This window comes from Charadrius vociferus, unplaced genomic scaffold (genome assembly GCF_000708025.1).
Source record: "Charadrius vociferus isolate BGI_N301 unplaced genomic scaffold, ASM70802v2 scaffold231, whole genome shotgun sequence".
Taxonomy (NCBI): Eukaryota; Metazoa; Chordata; class Aves; order Charadriiformes; family Charadriidae; genus Charadrius; species Charadrius vociferus.
The window spans coordinates 2,126,219-2,150,736 of NW_009647211.1; the positions used below are offsets into that span (position 1 = coordinate 2,126,219).

At 36.4% G+C, this 24,518-nt stretch overlaps 1 protein-coding gene across 1 annotated transcript in view; it reads left to right on the forward strand.

Annotated features, from left to right (window-relative positions):
- Positions 1-20,483, forward strand: part of IFT74 (intraflagellar transport 74) — a 36,971-nt gene extending 16,488 nt beyond the window's left edge. Inside the window, exons 10-20 of the mRNA XM_009895883.1 lie at positions 8-38; positions 996-1,139; positions 1,791-1,831; positions 3,036-3,115; positions 6,035-6,088; positions 10,316-10,413; positions 11,368-11,494; positions 15,264-15,427; positions 16,082-16,207; positions 18,641-18,701; positions 20,368-20,483. Of these exons, the coding sequence (XP_009894185.1) occupies positions 8-38; positions 996-1,139; positions 1,791-1,831; positions 3,036-3,115; positions 6,035-6,088; positions 10,316-10,413; positions 11,368-11,494; positions 15,264-15,427; positions 16,082-16,207; positions 18,641-18,701; positions 20,368-20,483 (1,042 nt within the window). The remainder of the gene's footprint in view (positions 1-7; positions 39-995; positions 1,140-1,790; positions 1,832-3,035; positions 3,116-6,034; positions 6,089-10,315; positions 10,414-11,367; positions 11,495-15,263; positions 15,428-16,081; positions 16,208-18,640; positions 18,702-20,367) is intronic.
- Positions 20,484-24,518: the final 4,035 nt, after the last annotated feature.

Below are 24,518 nucleotides of genomic sequence, written 5' to 3' on the forward strand. Positions count from 1 at the left end.
TGGATGCATTAAGTGTAAAGGAGGATGCTCTAAGAGCTGTATGTATGATAACAAATGGTCTCTGTACCAATCTTCGCTGAACTCCAGTGTGAAAAATAATACAGTAGAAAAATACCTATAATCTTTCTCCTTAAAGTTTCAGGTATTATAGGATCATGCCCTAGAATGGGAAGGCAAAGCTGCCTCTCTGTTTTCCACCTATAATTTCTAATCAGTTTGGGGTAAAAATTGTTTTTACTAGATGCCAAGTACAAAATTGTGATAGCAATAGTGAAGTTTCCTAACTTTAGTTACTTGGGTAGTTTCAAATGTTTTGTGTGACATTTGATTGATTTGGAATTACTCTCTGAAGATAAACATGAAATTATTATTCACATTCTTCTTAAAGATTTGTGACACCCAGTTTTTCAACGTTTTCAACTTTCAGGATGTGTGAGAATGATTTTCTTGTTCCGCATTCCATTTCAAAAGCAACTGGCATTTGAAGCACAAAGTGGTACCTGCTGAAGTATTTTTTTGTCCCACATACATGCATAAACACTAACTTGTAATACTTTGTCATATTGCTAGATTGAGGAGAATTTTCTTGCACTGGGTCTTTCATGGGTAAAAGGATCTATGAGCTGAAACATGCAGTCACGTATATATTCAAAAAGTATAATTTCCAAATACTACTAGACATTTTTCCAGTCCTTTTGAATACTGTATATGGTTTGTGATCCCCTAGAAATGATGAAATAGTAAATCTACTCAGAAAATTGGCCTAAGGGTGAACTCATAAAGCAAGAAGTACCTTACTGGGATATTCCGTTCCAGAAAGTGCAATAGTGAGAGTATGGACTATAAAGTTTATTGTTTATACTGTCCCTATACTGTTTGTAACGAATAGGCTTTACTTTCAATGTATAGATAAGTGTTGTTTAACTAAAGCACAAGTTCTGCAATGCTGTCTTGCCATCTGAAAATAGCTAGTAGGCGTTTGCTTTTCCCAACAGGAAATAGCACACTCGCAGGTGAAACAGGAGGCTGTGCAGCTGTATGAAAAGCTCCATGAGCTTGAGGAACGTCGAGATCAAATGATTGCTGAGGATAAGAACATGGAATCTCCACAGGAAGAAAGGGAGAGATTACTAAAGCAGGCAAGAACATAAAATGTTATAGTGTAAAAGATTCTCTGAGTCAGTATTTTCAGGTATGATAATATTTGAAAATACTTGGGTTTGAATCTTGCCTTTATTTGCTCTTTAAGCCGCACAAATCATCTGAAATTAAGAATGAATTGGCTTGATGGGTTGTTTTAGGTTCAGCCGAAACAAAATTGGTGCAGTCAGTTTTTCAGCTGGTTGACTTGTGATTCATCAGTCATATTGGTATGGGAAAACTGATCCTATTGAACAGTTCTATAACATAACTCCAGACAGTATCCTTGTGGGGTACTGACCAGATGTGCTAATCCAGGAACAATTTATTTACTTTACAAAGGTCTATGCTGTGTTGCATAACTATCCATATATACTACTATATGGATTATTGGACTGAACAACACTGGTAAGTGTGTCTGATTTTTAGATGTGTGTTGAGAAAGCAGGAGAACATTTGGAAGACATAACGGTTAAATCATATCACTTCTGTTCAATGAAGAGCCATTGTTGGACAATGTGACAGCAAGTTTGTGATTTCATATGCTGAGTTTCTATTCCCCGTATAGTGAATTAAGAAATCTTTTTGATTTTCCTTTTTTCATTTGTAGATTTCATTTCGTATGTTAAAGTAGTTACACTTTTTTATAGGTTAAGGACGATAGTCAAGAAATAGCAAGCATGGAAAGACAGTGAGTAATCTCGTTATACTGTTGCTACAAATTATATTTACACCCTAAAAACAGATAGTTGAATTCCATCACATATTTCTATGGACTTTTAGAACATCACCATACTTTGGATCCTCTGCTAGTGTTAACCTTCCACAGAAAACAGAATATATCCTTCTGTTTCAGCTAAACAGCTTTTATAGTGATAGGGCATCTAGATCTGCATAAGAAGATACTTCCTGTCCTTATGAACATGCCTTGAGAATACAAATTGGTAATAGCACTGACATAAACTTCTTTAAGGCTGAAGAACACATTCATCCATAAGAGCTAGTGATCTGGGACGTCTGTGAAGTTGAGCCTACATTAAACTGCATTGCATTTGTTATGTGTTCTTAAAATCAAGGAGTTACAAAGTTGCTTACAGAAAGTTCAAGTCTAAAGGGCAACAGGGCATTGCTTCTTGATTCTTGGGTACTGGACCCTTCTGAAGATTTGCCAGAAACTCTGGTAATAAGTAGTAATGTATTGGGGTGGAGAGATAAAGCAGTACAATATCTTTGTGATTTTGAGCCATCTGATTTCTCTCCTCTGTACAGAAAAATTGAGATAAATCCTGAAATCTCCTAGAAACAATTTTAAATTGTTTTAAGCAGTATTCCGAACTGTAATCACTGGTTAATTTTTAATACATTGACACCTTTGATTGGATAGCAAGTTGCTTAACAGATTTTTTTTTTGAAAGAAACACTAGCAGAGGATTATTTTTGAGAATTTACATAGAACTGTTTTTAAGGTAATTTCCTTTCTCACTTGGATTGATTTTGTGTTTCACTTGGCAAATTCGTAATGGATTTTAGTGAACACATAGGTAATTTTTAAGGAATACTGTTCCTTGTTGCATTTTACCAATTATGTTGTACCTCTGCAAAGCTGTATAGTAACCAGGAGAGGGACCAATTGAGTAAGTTAAGAACTACTGATGACTCAACAAAAAATGTTTTTAGTAAAAAAGAGCATCAGTACTTATATTTAATAGGTATAGGGACTAAGGTGAAAGGTGCTTTACATCCACCTTTTATAATAACAGCAATCCTCCTGATTGCTTTTGGTTTTGATAAATGTAGGTTTGCTATTTTATTCTTGATTTTTCTTTCCATTTTTTGTCAAAAAAAAGTATTTTGCAACTCATTTTTAACCTTGGATTTTGTTATCTATTTGTCAGGCTGACAGAAGTAAAAGAAAAAACAAACCATTTTAAAAAGGTTATTCAACGACTTGATATGGATCTGGAGAATCATCAAGGTAATATGACTAGAGCTGTAGCAGACTACGCAGTGCTGTGTCTGTTCGTATTATAACACATATTATTATGGACATTAGTTGCTTGAAGCTTTTAGGCTTATGCAAATGTTCATTACTCACCATCAGAAGAATGTTTTCTGTCTATGGGTGCAGGCTTCTCTTTTTAGATGAGAGACATAGGGAGTACCCACGTTTAGTGGCACATTCATCAGGTTCATATTGAGTAGTAAAACTGCCATATAAAATAATAGTACATCTGTCTGATTTTCTGTCCCAATTTTATTTTTAGGACTACTTGAGGAATAGAAGTTTCTCTTACTGGCAGCAGCTTCAGAAAAGATTTTATTTATTTTACCTTTTACATGATCTGATACACTGTCAGTGAATGTGGAATTGAGAATGTTTAATAGTAATGTGTAAAGCAGACAGAATTCAGTACTGTTTTTATCTGTCTGAAACTTCTTGGGTTGATGTTTGCAAGAAGAGTTTGGGAGCTGCCTAGGAATGGCATTGGCTTAGAAACTTACCTCTGGCAAACGCCTGCTGTAATACATTAGGCTAAGTTAGGTTGGGGTTTGTCCTAGCACTGGAATTTATGATTCTGGAGGAAGTAACTTACTTTGAGCATAGGCCCTCAACAACTGTGGAAGAGTCTCCTTATAATGGAAATCATCGCATGGAAAACCTTCTCCTAATTATAAGGAATCTTGTTTGGATAGGAGTTACATAAATATGTGCGTAAATTCTGGAAGGCTTTGTAACAGGTTAGTTAAATTCTGTAGGACTGATGAATTAATGTTTTTGTGTCCTTTTTAGTTTATACCTTTTCTGAGGCGAACAGTGTAAAATTTAGCTGTAAATTTCTTAAAGGTGAACAAATATTTCTGAAATTGGCCCTGAACAGGTGTTTAATACATCTGTTTCTCATCTTTTGCATTACAAGATACTTCATATTTCTCAAGATATTTCATTGTTTTTGTGAAAATAATTTATTAAGACTGTTTTATTAGCTTTCTTGTTTCCAGATAGTATCATTGCCAACTTCACTATTCTGCTTTAATTTTTCCTTTTTGTTTGGCTTGGAACTCTTTTTTTTGTATCTTTGGAGAAATGCAGAAGGTAAGAAGTGAGTTGCTTTTCGCATTTCATAGTTAGGTTTACACACACAGTCATCATTCATTGCTGAACAGTATGTCTCTCACTGTTTTAGGGAAAAAAAAGCATATGCTCTCTGTCAACATATAAGGAACAGTTAGGATATTCAGAATAAAGTTTTCTTGTGGTGTAATATAGAGGGAATTATACCTGTTGGTATAACATAGAGGGAATAAAGGAGATATTCATAAGGAGTAGCTTTAAGAAACAGCAGTCTAGACTCTCAACACCCTCTTCTCTAGTGAATGGAGAGAGAATCCCAGAGGGCCATTCATACTTCTGCTCTAAATCGGCATCTTGGTGTGTCCTCGAGATTCCTGTTCTCTCTCCCTCCCCAGTCAGCTTCCTTCTGGCTCAGTATTTAAACTGCTTATTACAAAACATTCACAAAACTTCAGATGCTGAAGTTTTTAGTTAAAAATAAACTTGACAACTAAGGCTTTTTTTAAAGTTTCGGGGTAAATGTTTCAGTGCTAGGAACATTTTTGAGCAGGAGAAACAAAAAAAACCTAGACCAAATAGAAATAACTGGGTTTAGTTTTCACTTAAGAAAGTCTGAATAAGTAAAAAATTCACCCACTAGGGCTAAGATACTGATGTAATCATGCCATGTTTTAAAGAAAACTTCTCTGTAAAGACATTTTAAAGGTTGTGGTCTTTATTTCAAATATTTTTTTCTTTAAACACTTGGCACATCATGTAACTCTGTTTCATGACTCACTGTAACTAGACATTTTAAGAGTAGAATAGACTGAGTTATTAAGTACTGGGGGACTTGCCTTGCAAAGTGAAAGAGAGAGTCCAGTGAGGAACAAAGCCACAGCTGCAAGGAAACTGAAGCAGAATCACAGTCCCTTAGGGGCCCACAGGTGTTCTTATTGTTTGTATATCCTAGATAAAAAGGAAAGCATGGGAGTGTACAAGTAAAAAGACCTGCAGAAATTTGCTTGCTCAGCTATATCTGTATCTACTTCATTCTTTTTCTTTCTATTCTTTAAAGTTACAAGATTATGCTGAAAATTAATCAATGACAAAGACTCAAAAATTAAAAATTTACATGTTTGAAATTTAAAATTATTCTTAGGAGCTGAATTGTCTCATCTTCTTTAAAGTTGTGATGAATATGTCAGGTCTCCCACTTTACTAGTACATTTTAATTAAGAGCTATTTATAGTCAGTAGTTGGATTTAAAAATTGAATGAATTCTGTGTTGTATGTTACTCATTACTCATAAAACTACTATAAAGAATGTGAATGGTAGTGTTCTTTTAATGTTAATTGTGGAAAGCTTTCTGTGCATTTTTTCCTATACTATTGCTTGTACAGTTTTTCTGTTTATTTCCCTGAGGTTGTCATGCTGTTGCTTATAAGTTGTGTATCCTTATGAAAGTCCTTTCTAATATGTAAAAGTGCCATTGAAATGGCCCATATGTTAAACAGAGCTGCAGAAAGTTTTAAGTAATCATGGTGCCCAAAGACACAAAATCATTTGTTCTCTATTATTGAAATTCGCCTGACTTCATAAAAATCCTATGAACTGCCTGTATTCAAACCAAATATTTGTCCCACTCTCATTTACCAAAAATTGCATTGAGGCTGATTTATTAAGCTAATTATATTTTTTTAATATAAAAGTGTGTATAACGTAGTTGAAGTGACTACATTAAATGTAGAATTTTTAATTTTAAAACTGACATTTTCTGTACCTAAAGGAATCCAGGACTGAAACAGTATAAAGTTAAATCAATATTACGTCTGTTGCAGGAGAGGAAAACTGGAAATACAAGGAGCTGAAGAAGAGGGAAGAAAGCATGGACAGTAAGTTGTCTAATATATGCTAATTAGGCCTAATTCCACTAAAATACAGGGTTTCTTGTGTTGTTAACACTCAGTTAATTTAGAGCTGAAAAAAACTGATGTCCTAATCTTCACATAAAGTTTCTGTGATCAGCCTCAGTACAGGACAAGGACTTACAGGTCAGTCACAAATATTATGAGCATCTTTCAAGGCTTTTCATCAAACATTTGAGGTCTTAGGAACACAGTTTAATTTTATGAAACAAAGGCTGAAATTAATTTTAAAAATAATGTAAATAATATATATATAAAAACAGCTGTTCAGGTCTGATTAAAAGCAGAACTTCAAAATGGACAAGCAGAGACATCATGTAGTTCTTCAAAATTAAGGCTTCTCATATCTGTTTATTCAAGATGAGTGGTACTAAAGCTTTTTTCCATATTAAAAGGTTCTAATCATAGAATCATAGAATGGTTAGAGTTGGAAGGGAACTTGAAGATCATCAAGTTTCAACCCCCCTGCCATGGGCAGGGACACCTCCTACTAGACCAGGTTGCTCAAAGCCCCATTCAGCCTGGCCTTGAACACCTCCAGGGATGGGGCCTCAACAACCTCTCTGGGCAACCTGTGCCAGTGCCTCACCACCCTCAAAGTGAAAAATTTCTCCCTAATATTTAATCTAAACCTGCCCTCTTCCAGTTTAAAGTCATTCCCCCTCGTCCTATTGCTACCTGCCCTAATAGAAAGTTCTTCCCCAGCTCTCCTGTAGGCCCCCGTTAGGTACTGGAAGCACACAATAAGATCTCCCCAGAGCCTTCTCTTCTCCAGGCTGAACAGCCCCAGCTCTCTCAGCCTTTTCATCATAGGAGAGGTGCTGCAGCCTTCTCACATCTTTGTGGCCCTCCTCTGGACCTGCTCCAACAGGTCCATGTCCTTCTTATGTTGGGGACTCCAGACCTGGACGCAGTACTCCAGGTAGGGTCTCATGAGAGTGGAGTAGAGGGGCAGAATCACCTCCCTTGACCTGCTGGCCACTCTTCTTCTGATGCAGCCCAGAATACAGTTGCCCTTCTGGGCTGCAGTCACACGTTGCTGGCTCATGTTGAGCTTCTGGTCAATCAGCACACCCAGGTCCTTCTCCTCAGGGCTGCTCTCCAGCCATTCCCCACCCAGCCTGTATTTGTGCTTGGGATTTCCCTGAGCCAGATGTTGTAGAGAGCTCAGCAGCAACTAACAGAGAATGAAAACAGAACTGTTTTTAAAATATACCATGTTTCTATTATACTGTTGTAGGAAGCTTACAAAAAAAGTTGGTCTGTTACTTAGCAAAAGGGGAAAATTGGTCCATGAAGGCCAAAGTAGATAATACCTTTTTGTAACAGTATTCTCTAAAAATGTTCAATATAACTTATGGCTAGCGTGATACTAAAAGAAAGGTCTCAGCTGTAAACAAGGAAAGATGGATTAGAGCGTACTTAGTTTCTGCATTTCCAAATTCCCTGATTTCCTGAGAAGCAGAAGGGCAAAAGCTTGCTTGATCTTTATTTTCAGTACAAATACAGACAGTGAAAGCGGGGCTTCATGATCCTTCTAACTTTTGGGGGTTTGGTTCTGCTTCTGCCTTTCATCAGAGGATATTTATGTAGTTCCAGAGATGTTTGAGATTAACTGAGAGATTTGGGGAAACATGTAGGAATCTTAAAGATGGGAAAAGCGCGTATATGGTACCTGCAGTCAGCATAGTATCAATTTCCAGAAAGATTGTGGTAAAAATAAGAAAGCAAATAATTTATAAACATTTCAGAAACAAGAGTAAGAATAATACTTGTATTAATTTGTCAAGAGCAAACAACTAATTTCCTTCTTTAAAAAACATTGCAGAATAAGGGAGGAGCAGCAGATGATGTATACTTTTACTTCAATACATCTTCTACTGTTGTCCCAATAGTGTTCTTAGAAGCAAGCTAAGGAAATATTGTTCATTATTAACCTATGCTGTGCATTTGATTAAAAAATTGTTAATTATGAAGGTTTCATGGCCAAGATGGAAGCATGCATTGAGTAGACTTTTGCAGTGTGTTGGATGTTCAGTTTAGTCAATACTTTTATTAATCAGTTGGATGAGAGGAGAGAGAGTACACTAGCCAGTGTATTTGTGGATGTAAAGTGCTTTAGTTTGTTCTCGTCTCATATGCTTTTCTTCCATGAAGGTGCTTTTGTTTCATTCCTCTGCCTTCCCTATGCATATGCTTTGGAAGACTCAATGTCCTCATTGCCTATAGCTTCCTTGGAAGCAAATAAGTAAGTTTATCAAGGTATTGCAATGAACTTGTTTAAGACCTCTTGCTAAGATGCATCAAAGGCCGTAGCATCATCTGTCACATTGAATAGAAGTGGCTCAGACCCCCACACGAGGCAGAGGTTAGTAAGTCATTGCTCACTACTAGATCACTACACAGTTAAGTGTGATTGAAAGTTTTCTGTGTGTTAGGTTATCTGAGTGATTCTCTTTCTAAAAATTACCCACTTAATTTTTTAAACAGAAAAGGAAAGAGTAGCTCAAATGTTAAGTGAGAGTATTAAGCGAGAACTTCAGTACTATTGCTTTCCTTTCTGCCTTTCCCTTGCTTCTGTTGTGCTCAGGTATTTTCTTGGTGTAGAAAATTCCTGTCTGTATTTCACAGCAACAGATGGTATGAATTATCCAGTGAATGCCCTTTGAGGAAGGGTTTTTTTTTGGAGCAGTCATTGTTACTCCTCTTATTAAGGTGTGCTATCTTATTAACGTGTGTTATCTTTAAGATAAAAAAAGAAAAGTTTGTTCTGAAGCAAAATAACATCACAGAGAGAAAATAAAACTTCATTTTCTAAGGATAGCTTCATGTGCAGCCTGGGTACTGGAGGAAAACTAGTCAGTGTCAGGTGGACCAAAACTTCATTTCAGCTTTTTGACCCAACCAAATCTTCATCAGAATTAGTCATTATTTTTAGCAATCAGCTATTGACATTGTAAATGTGTTATCTAATGCCATTCATTGACCTCCAAGAATTCCAAGTGTCTTTCATTCTGAAGTCTCTGCCTCAGAGATAGTCTTTTTAGTATCTTAGTATTGTCCCCTGGCTCCGATAATGCACATTTTCCCCTCTAAAAGTTTTAGAAGCTGACTCTGTGAAGCATCTCTGTTAACTCTTTCATGGACAGCATTGCAGATGATGTCAGGTATTACAATAGTTTTCTTATCCATAAATGTTTTATTAATAAATAATTTAATCCTGGTTGCTCTGGGATCCACCATTTCTAGTCACTCTTCATCCTTTCAGGATTTGTTAGTATTTCCATTGATTCCTCCTGTCTTCTTTCTCTCTTCCCAAGCACTCCATCTTGAATTTACTATTATCTAATCATTCTTGCTTCAGCAAGCACTTCTCCCCTTTTTCATCCAGCTACAAAGTTTGCAAACTTGTGTTTCCTGAGTGCTCCTGTGTGTACATAATCCGTGTTTCAGGAGAACACCCAACAGAAGAGGGGTGATCATAACTTATAGCCCTGGGTGGCATCTTGATGGACCTCTGACTTTCATGTGGTGTGTCCAGCACCTTTTTTTCAATATGTCTGCCACTAAGAAACAAGGTAGTATGCTTCGGACACAAATATAGAGTGCATAGCACCATTACAACTGTCTTGTCAGATTCATTTGGACGCTTACTAGAATTAACATAAATTAGAGATGTAGCAAAGGGACATCATGCAGAAAGAAAGAGATTATACCAGGTGAATACTGGTCTCAGGTCCTTAACAGTGTTTATCATATAGTCCAGGCCATTAGATATAGTGAAGTCACCTGTTTCCTTTATCTAGTAGTCCATTTTGATAGCTGTTAGAAAAATGAAGACTAACAGCTGCTGGACAAGCATTCAGAAAGGTGTCAGAAATAATAGTGATGAAAATCCTTTTTTATTGGGTGGCAACCCTCACCTAACAGTATCAAAGAATGTGGTGACCTCATGTCATTAATCTGTCAAATATGTGTCTCTGGAAAAATTGTCCTCTTTTTCATTCCAACCCATAAGCTGACAGTTTTCAAGGACTCCACCATGTCTCTTTAAATTAACCATTAATCTTAAAGTAACCTTTCTGAAATTGTACAGCTTATCAATTTAGTACAGAGTTTTGACTGGAAACGGCAAGGGCTTGTGCTGTACTCATGCAAATAGCAGCCTTCTTTATCATGTCTGTTGATTTCTAGATTTTCTTGAGACTTTTGAAGAGGTGAAGAATCAGGAATTGGAACGAAAGGCCCAAATAGAAGCCAACATTGTTGCACTCCTGGAGCACTCAAGCAGGGTAAGTGCACTTCCCTCCTGTGGCAAGCTAGGAATTTAGAAGCACAGAACAGGAGAATGAATGGAAAGAAGAATGGTGGGTTTTATATATTATCCAGTCAATATCTGCATAATAATCTCTGAAGAGCATTAAACCATATACAGCTGTAGTTAAAAAAAAAAAAAAGAAAAAAAATTTGCAATTTCTCTTTATTTCCGGAGAAAGAGATTTGAATATTAGATAATACTTGTGACCAGAATAAAAGAAATGTTTGCATAGTTGCTGTAACTCATCATCATTGCTATAATGAACATTATTCCATTCATGATAAACACTGCAGAATACTGCAAGTAAAAGTACCGCAATATTTTGTTTACCTAATATCTGCAAATCTCAGTTCATGGGTATTCTCTCACTACTATGAAGTAACTGACAATATTCCAATCATCTCTCTGACCTACTAAAATTATGTCTGGAATACCCTGCTGTGTAATATTTAATGTAATCACTTTAGAGATTGTTCCATTTGCATTCTGCCATTTTTTGCGCTTTCAAAACATTTTTTCTTTTAATGTTTTTGGTTCCTGTGGAATTTTTTCTTGTAGAAATTTTTCAGCTGAGTAATGCCTTGATTATATCATCACTTTAATCATCTTCTAACTCTTTCAGTATGGTACACCATAAGCTATACTTTAGGCAATGTCACTTACTTTACAGAGATCAATATGGCAACATAGTTTATACTTGCTGCATTTTTGTTTCATCTTCACTGGCCCGCCAGTACATCTTTTATCAAAAGTTGGCAGAATGAAAGTTGTTCACATTTAAATCGCTTCAGACTATTTCCAGTCTTTGTAGTAGAAAAGCCAAATAATAGACAATGTACTAGGACAGGAGAGTTTTCTCCTTGTCCAGTTACCATTCGCTTTTTCAAGGATACGGCATGTTCTCATTATTGTTATTGGTAACACACAGAATGTGAATCGTATGAAACAAATTTCATCTGTTAGCAATCAAGAGCTGAAGATAATGCAGGAGGACCTCACTTTCAAATCAAATGAAATGCAGAAATCACAGAGTACTGCTAAGAATCTGCTTACAGGTGAGATCAGCAATGAATTTTCAAATTCTTTCCTTAAAAAAATTAAAATCACCTGACTTGTTACACTAATAACAAGATCAGTGATCTCCAGATATTAAAATACAAATACAGTGGCAAGTTGACAAATTAAAACTCTTGTGGATAACAAGTTGCTTATATTCCTCAGGATTATTTCACTTACTATTATCAGTAAATGATGAGCTGTCTTGCACAGATAAACATTAAACAGATGTATTTTAATACAGGAGTACAAAGTTCTTTGAGCTATAAGTTTGACTTTACTAATATTCACCTTGAAATAAACATTTTGCACAATATTAATATAGTGTTTAATATTCTGAAGTAGAGACTTCCACAGTTATCTAACCATGTGTTATTTGTAAATGTAGTTCGTAGTATCACTTACTTACGGTTTGTGCTTTTCTAAAGGGGTATGTACCATGGGAGAATAACTGGCAACAACAGTGAATAGCTCTCAAGTTCTCAGGCTTTGATTCTGCCAAGCGAATATTCATTTTTATTTTATTTTGGAAATACTCAAATAGTTAAAATTAAGTGTAAGAATCTGCAGGATCTTGCCTGTAATTTAAAGAAGCAGACAGTATTTTTCTTTCATTTCCGTAACAAGTGTCTATTTTGTTCTTTATTTGCACTGTTTATAGTAGAATTGTTCTCATAATTCTAAGTCTTTGCCAATATCATTATTGGTTCAGCAAGCCTTTCCTTGTTTGTTTGCCTGAAAGGAAGGGGCAGGAACTAAGAACCATAAATCATTTTCTCAGAGGGGTATTACGTGCTGTACTTGGTAGTAATTTTCAAAATAGGAGCCTGTGTTGCAACTTCAAAGTAGTTATGTGCAATAAAGAAGTTGTTACGCACAGAGTGTTACAGAAATTGATCGTTCTGTTGTGTGTTTGAACATTTAGTCTTGGCTTGTCTGCAAATACTCATTTTGCAGTTCTAGTGTAGTTTAGAAAGCTGGACCATACATTACAAGTTCAAATATGACTTTTGTTCTTCTGTGTAAGCATCAATTCTTATTACGTTACAAAGGATATTCTGGAAGCACATAGCAGTATAGAGATATTATTGAAAGACATACTTCTTTCTTCCCAAGGGGAGAGGAGGAAGTTACGGCACATAATTTTCAGCAGATCCTTTAAATGATTCGTAAATAAACTTCTGAAAGTAAGGACTCACAGATACTGTAATAAACAACTTAAGATTCTTTCCAAATACAGTGAATATTCAGTTTGCACTGTTGAAGTTCTTTCTAACCCTTGAATTGTAGCACAGTCATCTTCAGAATTCTTTTGTTGTGATTAAGTCTGGATTTCCATACTTTCTTGTCGTAACAAAGATACAAAAAGTCCACCAGCAGAACCCTGAAGGGAAAAAAAAAAAAAAAGAAAAAAAAGGAAACCACAAAGAGTAAACAAAAGTGCTGATGGCATAGTTTCCCAAAAACATTTCCCTGGGTCACCGTAGTTTGGTCTGAGAGTTCGCTGCTGCGTACACACTGCCTGCTAGATGCTGCAACTTCATGGCGTATCAGAAGGAACTGGGCTGCATCCTCTTCCTGTCTCTTCCCCTAGAGAAGTTTTGAGGTTTTTGAGTTTTGAGGTTTTTTTTTCATTGAGGCTATTGCTGGATAAGGATAACATTCACCCCTTCCAGTTTCTTCCCTTTTCTCCAGAAAAATGTGGATGGGTAGGAATAGACCATTGCTGTCTCACCATAGTTTTTATCGGTATATAGATAGAACAGTCTTAGACTCCTTTCTGGCTTTTTGGCATTTGTATTGTTATTACTCTTTACATGTAAAATAAATCCCAATTAATCAACTATGTATTTTTTTAAAATAACAAAACATAAGTATTAGAACAACTGTATAAAAAGCAAAAATGTTGTGATTAGGCCTAAATAAATCCTTCAGAAAATCTGAAGTGGTTTTCTGCTGTTTCTCTCCAATTTTAATTATTTTTATTTTATAATTCTATTTATTACTGGTTTTAATGTTAAAGCCCTAATTTATTGAGGTCTTTAAGCATTTGTCTGTCTTTAAACCACAGTGCAGTAAGAACAAGAGAAGTAGAGCTGTGGTCTGTTCAGTTGTGGTTTAGGATATGACATTGACCAATACCAGGAGCTTCCAAGTGAAAATATGGGCAGTTATGAAATATTCTAGACACAGGGAAAGTGTTTTCTTAAGCCCTTTAGGGTGGAAGGCAGCATAAACATTGAATCACAGACATGCACTGCAGTTCCAAACCTTTAATTTTTAAACCCTTCTTTTTACTAGTATGTAAGTTTTTTGTATTCATATAAGTGTTCTTTGCACTTTCAGGACCCTTTCAATCTTACCTTATAGAAGTGTGTTCCTCAGGATAATTCCATACTGTACACAAAAATCTTGGCTTGACTTTTTTTTTTTTAAAATCTTGAGGCTCCTAACAAAATCCCCAAAGAGCTCTCTAATAAGCCAAAAATGTTGATTTAAGCCAATATTTCACTCTAAAAAATGAGCATGTGGCATAAATACACAGGAGGAGAGATGAGTGCCAAAATCTTGCCAAGACAGGGTTTTGATCAGATCAGATTTTCCCAAATAATTCCACTAAGGAAACCATACCCACAGTTTTTGGAAAGGCGAACTCTCCCTCTCTCTCATATGCACATCCACTCCCTTATGCCATAAAGATCTCTACTGCCTTGGTTAAGTTGGGGGGTGAGTTTCCTACCTTTTTTCCAGGTGATTGGCAGAAATCTGAGTGTGTGAGACAAATACACACTCTATGCTGAGAGAAGTTTCTTTGTGTTGTCTCATCCATCCCAATAGCCCACTTTGCCTGATATTTTAGAACATAGAAAAAAACCTTCCATTATGTATATCATTCTTCTGAGTTAGACACAGCTCTCAACATAAGATTATGTAGCCATGTGTTTAAATGGTCAAGAACATGAAGAAAATACAATGACAAGGCTGCACATAACAAAATCATCCAAAACAAATCTAGCGATATCTAGTCCTTCCACACTCGGGACGGATAACTTATCCCCAAAACTGGACCAAAGTATAGTTTTTGTTTTGTCTTTTTTGTGTCCTCTCTTAAGCATCTCATGTCTGAACAGTTTCAGTCTTTACATCTCTCATCATGTAAGAATCCATCCATACTTCTAACTTTTTTAATTACTTGTATCTCTGTTGTTTCTTTTTGATGGATTGTCAGAAGTAAATACTGTATATTGTAGCACATGCTCATTTTGTAAGGTTTGACAGTTCTTATTTTGTGGAGATACGGAAGAGTTTTCCTGTACAGAGCAAATGTTTAAAGCAAATTTGGCTATTTACTCTCATAAACCTAGGTCTTATTGTATACAGGCAACAAAAGTAAAAACAACATGATGCTAAAAAACTAACAGAAATATTTTTTAAATTGCCTGCATTATTGCAGTGTACTTTTTGTATGGTATCACCACTGCTTAAAGACTTGAAATTGACTGATACTATAAACAACTTTAACAACAGAAATACCACACTGTGATATAGAAAATCACCACATTTTCATTACTGTTCACTTATGGAGTATAATGCAGTAATTACAGTATAGGAGTCTGACTTATGGGATGGTTGTGAAGATCAGTTTTTTTTTCCTTCCATCGATATTAACATTCCCATGAATATCAAATCAGAAAGATATGCAGGAGCTGTTTGTATTGCTTAAGTGTAGCACACTGTTAATTAGAGATTGTGTATCTGGTGATCTAGAGAGTCAAAAACTGCAGATGGACCTACAGAAGATGGAACTCTTGGAGGGCAAGATGGTTGATGAACTGACTTCTCTTAAAGACAAAATTGAACAAACAAAAATGGAGTTGGCGGTCTATAATAATTTGCCAGCTCTGAAAGCATCAGGAGAAGAGAAGAAAAAGGTAATGAAAGGAAAGAAACCTTGGATTATACAGAATTTGTGTGGTTTTGGTCCCCCAGTGGAGGGGAATCCCAGTCTATGACTGGAATCTTGACTGATAGCTGAAAACTGGGCTAGCACACCAGTGCAAATGAATCCAAATGCTTCTCTGCTTATATATGTGATTTATCAACTGGGTACATGTAGCAGGATACCTTTTGATAACTTCCTTCCACAAAATTTCTCATTTTAATGATTCATCTTAACTTTTCTGCTGTAACTTATGACTGCCCAGAAGTTCGAATGTAGCAATCTAACCACAGAACCCAAACAGAAAAGAAAAATCTATCCTGCATGTATTTGTTCAAAGACAAACTCCATCTAGAGCACTTCCCATTTCACGCGTGATAAATTTCCTACAAATTCTTAACATCAGCGTTCCCACATGTGCTGGTTTAGTTTCATCTAAGCCTACAACTTGGTCATAACGATTAAATATTATCTTTAGGATAGAGCATGCATTGCTAGAGAAAAGCCTTATGAGTTCTTCATGCGTATGATCTTGTTCTGAAAGGAAGAAAAAGTAGCATCTTGAAAGCTGAATTAAAATACTTTGTCTGTAGCCCACAGCAAATGAGCTCATCCATTAATCAGTGTGTGTTGTTTTTTTTCCTAGAGACTCCAGGATGACAAAGAAAAATTAACAAAACGTAGCTATGCTTTCAAGAAAGTAATGGAACACTTGAATACAGAGTATGAGACACTAAAGAGAGAACTGCAAGAGAATGAGACACATTCTCAGGTATGGCTTAAGCTACGTATTTGTATTATCTCTTCAGTTGCTTCTATGGCAGTTTCAGTTTACTCATAAACATGAAGCATTGTATGAACACAATCGGTTTATTCCTTCTCAGTGAGTTTTCAAAGTTATGTGTTGTAAATGCGTAGCCATATTTTCTGTTTCCAAACAAAAGTTAATATCGTGCCAGTAAATTTCTTATAAGCTTTGGATTTCAAAGTTACTAAGCAGAGGTCTTTCTGAGCTTAAAAATTGTGCAAATCCTTTGTTTAAATGTTTGTATTAGTCTTGCTCAGATCCCTGCCCCTTTTGCCCTTCCTTTGCTTGAGGAGTTTCAAGGGCCAACTTAGAAAGAAACTACAGGAAAAAAAGTCACTACTAAATAGATAAGATTCCTTTTGCTTTTAAAGTTATGGTGATAGGCTTTTTCTTGCAACCTGTACTATTAATTCCATTTCCCCTTTTCCAATCCTTCTGCTCCTTGCAGACTACTAAAGTTTTAGGATTTGTTCAGACTTCTTTAAACCCAAGGAACTTTGGTATATATTTACATTTACATTTCAAAAGTGAATCAGGAAAGATGATGTTTATAAACTCCTGAGCAGCTTGCTTTCTTCCGGTATAAACACCCATAAACTGCTGTCATTTTGGCAACAGAACTTTACTGGCATGTAGGTTTGAAAACACAGAAGGAATACAGATAACATCAAAATAAGCTGAAAAATAGAAATTGATTATTTTCTCTGCATTTCACTGATTTTTATTGTTTCAGGTTGTTGAGATTTTTGCCCTTTAGAACTGCTACTTTTTTCTAATTCAGTTAAAAGCTGAAGGAGATATTTCTACATGTTTAAATTAACTTTCTTCTTTATGGTGCGGATGAGAGAGCATAGCTCTAAATGAAGAGGCGTATGGATACATTCGTAGCATGTGATCCCTGTGGGCTAACTCTAGGGTGATGATATATGTCCCCAAAACTGCATGCCAAAGTGTGCAAGGCTTCAGATATTGTATAATTTTTATGTCAAGATCAGATTCTTATTCCTAAAGATTATGTAAATCAGAAATGGATACCCAACCAGTGTTAAGATACTTGCATAATGATGCTAAAATTTTATATAAAGTAGTAGCTTTGAAGCATTTCTTCAGTTCATTAAGCTGTGGAAGTTCTATTTCAATGTGTGCAAAAAGGATTTGTTTCTTTGCTTTTTGTGTCATGAGTGTAAATGTCATGAGGGTGAATAAAGGTATATCTTAAAATAGCTCATTAGTTGACATGCATCAAGCATTTTGAAGTACAAATAGGGTTTACATATCTTGAGGGCTTTGGTGATTTTGAAAGCAGTGAACTGTATGAGTTGTGGCATTCAGGGAATTACTATAAAAATGCATTGATATTTCCTTTGGTATATATCAAACAGTATTTTAAACTAGGCTCCTTTACCAGCTGGATTGCATATAGGAACGCCTACAAAGGGCGCAATAAAAATTATAATTGGTCAGAAGTATTGTATCTTGGAAATAAGTGACTACCATGTTTGCTGTGAACCAGTACACTAGATAGCTGATCCTTCACTGTAAGATGAATTTTGAGTAATATAGCAACTATTTTCATATCTTCTATCTTAAAAATAAGCTTTTAAGTAAAATATTGCAATATTTTCCTAATTTGTTACCTTAGTTTCCACTGAAAGTTTAGTCTCAGAATGTTTTTGAGTTGTTGCATTTAAAAATAACGTCTGCATATCTTGAAATGCAGAACCTTGAACAGTAGCATCAGAAAAACAAATATTATAAAATTGTATTGTAAGGAAGCAGCCATCGATAGAATGTCCACATTAGTTTCCTGTTGATGCTGAAAGTATTGAAGAAGTGCCAGCACTTAACCCACACTCCTACAATCTTCGCGCTGCAGCTCTGTTCTTATCACAGCTTCTGGCATCAGACAGGAAACTTAACTATGGAAGTAAGGAAGTTTCTTCTGTATAGCTCAAAGTCCAAGGCAGTGTCAGGAAATATTGTATCTTTGGTGATTTTAGATCTTACTGATTTTAAGAAGAGATCATTTAAATGATATGAAGTATAATGAGAATTAGTATCTCCCTGCAGTATTCACCTTCTTACTTCTGACACACATTTCCCTATGTGACAAGTCTTGAATTCTCATCTGATTTTTTTTCCATCTACTACTGCAGTTGCATGCGGTGCTTTTATATGAATAGATGTGTGAAGTGCTAAATTACAGGTTAATCATAGGCAGTTTTAAAAATCATTTTGCCATTGTTTCTCATTTCTGTGGGTTTTTTGTGAGATAACTTTGATCTTTTCAGGTGATTAAGTACAAGGTATTGACACAACATTTTTTGGAGATTCTTTGTATAAAGTACATGTGTAATAATTGTTGTTTTCATTTTTTGGCTCTTTTTGTGTTTTCAGCTTACAAATTTGGAGAGGAAGTGGCAGCACCATGAGCAAAATAACTTTATGATGAAGGAATGTATCCTTTTCTTTAAGAAATACAGTAAAATTCACGCACGGTATTAATTGAGGAAGAAGTCTGTTTCCTCCAGCAGAATAAGACAGGACGGAATGGGGAGCAGCAGACAGGAGGAGGGGAAAGGTGATGCTTTGCTAATGTCTTGTTAACTGATAGGTATTATATATAGCAAAACTTGCATGTGTTGTCTGAAACAATTTTATGGGGTCCTAACACATAAGATTTGTCTTGCAGTCTGGAGTTTTTCCTGTTGGGTCAGTTTTACCATTAGGTTTCATACAAAGATCATCTTCACAAATTATCCAGCAAGTGCAACATTGTTTGAAAATCTCTACAGCATGTTGACTTTGCGTGGTATTTTGCAGTTTTAAAGCATGATAAATATCAATGATGAAAAAGTAAACTACAAATTGTATGTATTCAATGTATTTCTAATCAAATAAAAGAGGAATTGCATATTAGAGGGGAAAAAATAGGATAAATGTGATAGATAAATAAGATATGACAAGAATATGTGAAATGGTCTGGGATGGGGGAACGGCACTATAGCTCTGCCATTATGTGATGCTAATTAAAGAGTTGCATCCCACTAATCACATAAGACCTTCCAAAACATCAACAAAATCTTACTTTCTGCCAGTGACTTTCATAAGGTAGTTTTTGAAATTAGCAAAAAGTTTTTTTTATTAGAGTTAATGTTGTTCCTATCTTGTACTATTCTTCATAGTTATTGTAGAGATCTGAGTAGGGCATCTTTGCAGTTTTATTTTTTATTCTAGGGACTTTGAATTCACTGCAATAAGTTCACTTCTTTAAAATGATTTAGGAAACAAAAAATCTGAAATCTCAAAGATGCATGGAATCACTGTTACATGATTATAGTACAAATGTAATTCCTAAAAGTAACAGCAAAACTATACTGTATCATCCAGTGTTCTGTGTTGTGTACATGACTCAGAAAATGGCACAAGAATGTATTTCAGGCAACTCTGTAATAGCCTAGCCATCAGGAAAAAAAAAAAAAATAATATAAGCATTATATTTTTCATATACCAAATATCCCATTTCTTGTATCTGCTCTAATTCTTAGAAAAAATCTCAAAAAAAGTCACGTAAGTTGAGCCACCTCCTCGATGAAGAAGGCTCTACGGGTATATTTTGTTAAGGCAAGAATCTTAGATTCTGTTCTTTCTAACAGAAAAAACTCTAAAACAAACCAAGAGAAAAAGTTGCTACAATGCATTAAGCATCCAAATGCGGACCCTTGTACAGAGTTTTATGCCTGCTTGGACTAGTGGAAAGAAAGGTCCTGCTTTTATGGACTGGAACTTTTGTGGCCAGGGTTCTAAAGTGCCAAGCTGTATGGCTGTAAGTCGCTAACTATCTCGAAATAGTTTTAATTGCAGTTTAACAATAGGCAGAGTCTTCCATGAGGGACCAATTGCCGATATATGTGAAAAAAAAAACAAAACCTGACTCAGGCATGTAATCTCTTTTTTTTTTATTATGCTTAGCATGAGATGGCAGCTAGTAAATTGAGTTTTTTCCATTATTTGCAATCCTTGAGTTTTCACAGAAGGAAACTTACTATATTATGGTTCCTGTATGCTCTCTAATTATGCTAATATTTATACTGGCAGTTTGTGTCCTTAATTCTTTTAATCAGTCATAGCAACCAAAAGTCAGGAGAGTGACTACCAGCCAATAATGAAGAACGTGAGAAAGCTGGTCACAGAATACAACAAAGCTCTCATAGAAGCTTTACAGAACACCAAGAACTGAACTCAGGCACTTCCTTCCTGCCTCAATGGACCCACAATGAGAGATGTGCACAGGCAGCATGGAAAGCTGGACTACTGAGCTCATTCGCTCACCACTACAGTGACAGATATTCTTAAAAATATTTTTCCAGGTTTTTAGAAGTTACAGGTTTTAATAGTATCCCTCCTTTTGCAACATTTAAAAATTTTAGAAATAAACTTCTGAAATTTAGACACTTGTAGAAATAAAAAGGGAATACTGCACAATGAGTGTAAAATCATCAAAACGTTTTATTGAGGCGCATTGCTGGTTTGCACCTCAAATGTGAAATTTCAGTCTATTTTACACAGGGAATCTCTAATTGTCTTGCAGTCCTATCCCTGCCAAACAGAATAGGAGTTTTCCCTGAATAAGGACTGCCTGACAGGCCCTCCTATGCATTTTCTTAAATGAAGTATAGTAGTAAGATAAATTGTAATATCAGCACACCATCCCTATTTAAATGGCTGTTTTTAAAAAGTAAGAAAAAAAATCTAAGGATTGCAACTATCCTTGTAAGTCAGAATTGCTTCATAGTATAAAGTCTTATAATGAAAGCAAATGTACTTTGGATCTGTTAGCAAATTTTCATTTCCCAATGGAGAACGGATTAAATTCCTTATTTTATATTTTTTTAATGTAATTATAAGGAGAGAACTGTGATAAAAAGTAGTGAAACATAGCTAATACTGACCTCGTGCGAAGCATTTTACTTTTGTAGTATTCACCAATAAAATAACAGGGAGAATTATTTGTATTTTCTGCAATGTTTTTTTCCTCAGGTTTCAAGCTGCAGTGTCATATGCAACCTCTACTTTGACAAAAATACATAGAAAGAAATTCAACATAGAACAAAAACAGGACTGATGAAAAAATAACAATGTGCTTTATGATACAGGAATCTCAGAAAACATTTACATAAAACAAAAATTCCATGTATATATTTCCCTCACATTCTACATGTAATGTAATTACAAACTACCTATTGTTAATTTTCTCCACCTAGTGTGTTGTAAGCTAATCCTGATCAAAGAGAAAAAAAGCACAGTTGACTGTAGACAGCAGTCTTAGCCAGACAGTAATCTAGCCTTTTTCAAAAAATAATAAAAAACAGTGAGGTCTGGACTTACAGGCGTTCTGCTCTCTTAGAAAAGTTTTCCGAAAAAGAAGTAGCCTATATGCTTCAGTTTATAGAACTGGAGTAGACAAAGAATTGAAAATGCCCTGAGTCCATTAAAGCAGAAGTTCTGTATTTTTGTCCCCAAATTTATCAAAATTTTGTCATTTTGAGTATAAAAAGGCATGTAAAACAAAAATATTGAAGATTCTTGCAGAGAGCACTGTGTTTCCAAATTCAGCACAGTAAATGCAGTTGCTCTGTATATTTACAACTGTATAATATTTAGAGATAATGGAACAGGATTTCTATAAACCTAGGACTGTTATCTAGGGGAAATTCCCACTAATGTCTCTTCCTTCCTGTCAAAGTTTCAGCTATTCCAGAGAGAGCCCATTATTTGCTGAGATAAAGTTGAAGTCTAATATTCTCACTAATCATACCATCACCGAGAGAGATCGCCTCCTGAATTCCACTTGTGCTACAATAACAGGTTTTAATGAACAATGGAAAAAAGCTGCAGACTGAATAAACAGACCACTTTAAATTGGCTTTCACTAAGGGCAGGGGATGGTTTTATTCCTTGGTAGTGATTCTGTAAGATAGCATGGCAAACTTCACAGGTTTTTGTTGTGTTCCCTAGGAGATGCCTGTCCTAAAAGCACTCTCTCCAGCATGCTGTTGTTCTTGTTCTGTTGAAGGATCTCCAGATAACCTGTTTCTGTCTGAGAACCTCGTCAATCATTCCTTGTTCATCCGTATGGTCCTGGATCATGCTCGTAGTACCCGTGACTGAAAAGAACTGTATGGATGCTGAATGGTCAGCTACGCAGCAGGCGTTTAGTCTCCCTCCAGGGGATTAATAACTCATTCCCAGTAGTGAGCTGAGTAAATTATATGCATATCTAGCTCCTAAAGTCTCTTTTTTTTTTTTTTTTTTTTTAACACAAGTTTAAGTACCAAACGCATATCATTTTTTCACCAAAGCTCATGTGTGTATATCAAGACACTAATTCAGTAACACAGGTCTCTCTACCCAGGCAAACTTTTATGCATTTTGTGCTATGACTTCAAACTGAGAGGATGTTAATTAAGTGTCAGTTTCTACAGGGTGGAGAAATTTAAATCCTTTTCTGTTCATGTGTCTCAGCAGGGCTGAGTAGGGGTAAGGATCACCTCCCACAGCCTGCTGGCAATGCTCCTAACACACCCCAGCATACTGTTGGCCTTTTTTGCCATGCATTGTTGACTCATGGTCAGCTTGGTGTCCACCAGGAAGGACCCCCAGGTTCTTCTCAGCAGAGTTGCTTTCCAGCCTCTCAGCCCCCAGTGTGTATGGGTGCCTGCGTTGTTCCTCCCCGGGGGCAGGACTGTGCATGTACCTTTGTGGAACTTCGTGAGATTCCTGTCTGCCCGCTTCTTCAGCCTGTTGAGGTCCCCCTGAACAGCAGCATGCCCATCTGGTACATCAGCCACTCATCCTGGCTTTGTTATCATCTGCAAACTTGTTGAGGGTGCACTCGGACCCATCATCCAGTGGAGAGGTTAAACAGTATTGGCACGAGTGTCCACCCCTGGGGTACACCACTACTGACTGGCCTCCAGCTGGACTTTGGGCCACTGACCACACGGTGAACCGCAAGCCAGTTTTCAGTCCACCTCACTGCTTACCTAAACCGTACTTTGTCAGCTTATTTATGAGGATTTTATGGGAAACCGCATCAAACACCTTGCTCATGCCGAGGTAAACAACATCCACACCTCTCTCCTGGCTCACTGAGTTAGTTACCTCGTTGTGGAAGGCTATCAAGTTGGTTAAGCATAATTACTCCTTCATAAATCCATGATACCTACTCATGATCTCCTTCCCATCCTTCGTGTCTCTCAAAATGGTTTCCGGCATAAGTTGCTGCATCAGTTTCTCAGGGATTGAGGTGAGGCTGACCAGCTTGTAGTTCCCCAGCTCATTCTTCTTGCTCTTGCTGAAGATGGGAGCGGCATTTGCTTTCTTTCAGTCTTCAGAAGCCTCTCCCTATCACCGTGAAAAAAAAGATAATTGAGAATGGCCTCAGTGCCATCAGCCGGCTCCCTCTGGGCAGGTGGGTGCATCCCAACAAGCCCCACTGATTTATGTATGTCCAGTTTGTTTAGAAGTTCCCTATCCTGGTTCTCCTCTGGGAAGATGCCACTGAGGCATTCGGAGACCAGGCTTGACAGTGTGTGTCACTCCAAATCCCAATTCACTGGCACACAGCATGGAAAGAAGCGTTTCAGTTTCAAAATATTCAACCAAAGGGACTGATATTTCTGTGCTCTGTGTGTGCATGAGGACAAGCATAGGAATGACTGTCGATATTCCCAGCACGTGATGGGACACTGCAACAAACTGCCTGGAGGTATGATGGTATCATACCTCCAATCAAATGGTACTGTTTGCTGCAGGCAAGAGTTAATCCTCTTGTTGGTCTTCCTGCTTCATCTTACCTTCGCTGCTTTTCACTGTGATGAAAAAAACTTACTTTTATTTCAAAATGAGTTGATTTTTTTCCTTGCATTAATGAACTACAACACACAGCATTCTTGTGAGCAATTCCAGCCAGGCAGAACACTGAAATTCCTTTTTATTTTTTTCTGCCTGTCGACATTAGTTAATGCTTCTTAGTGCTGGTTTATGCTGTTTCACAATTGGAGTGATACGTTTCCAAAGTGCAGTGGTTGTAGTCTTTCACTACACTTCTATTTTTCTACTGCAAGTGTAAAAGAAGAACAGAAGGCATAAGGTAGACCTTATGATGAGGCACTAGCTATAAGACTACCTTACTGTGAGGAGAAGGATACTAAAATGCTTATTTTATAACGATTCTGCAAAGTATCTGCTTTGAGTGAACTCCTTGGAAACA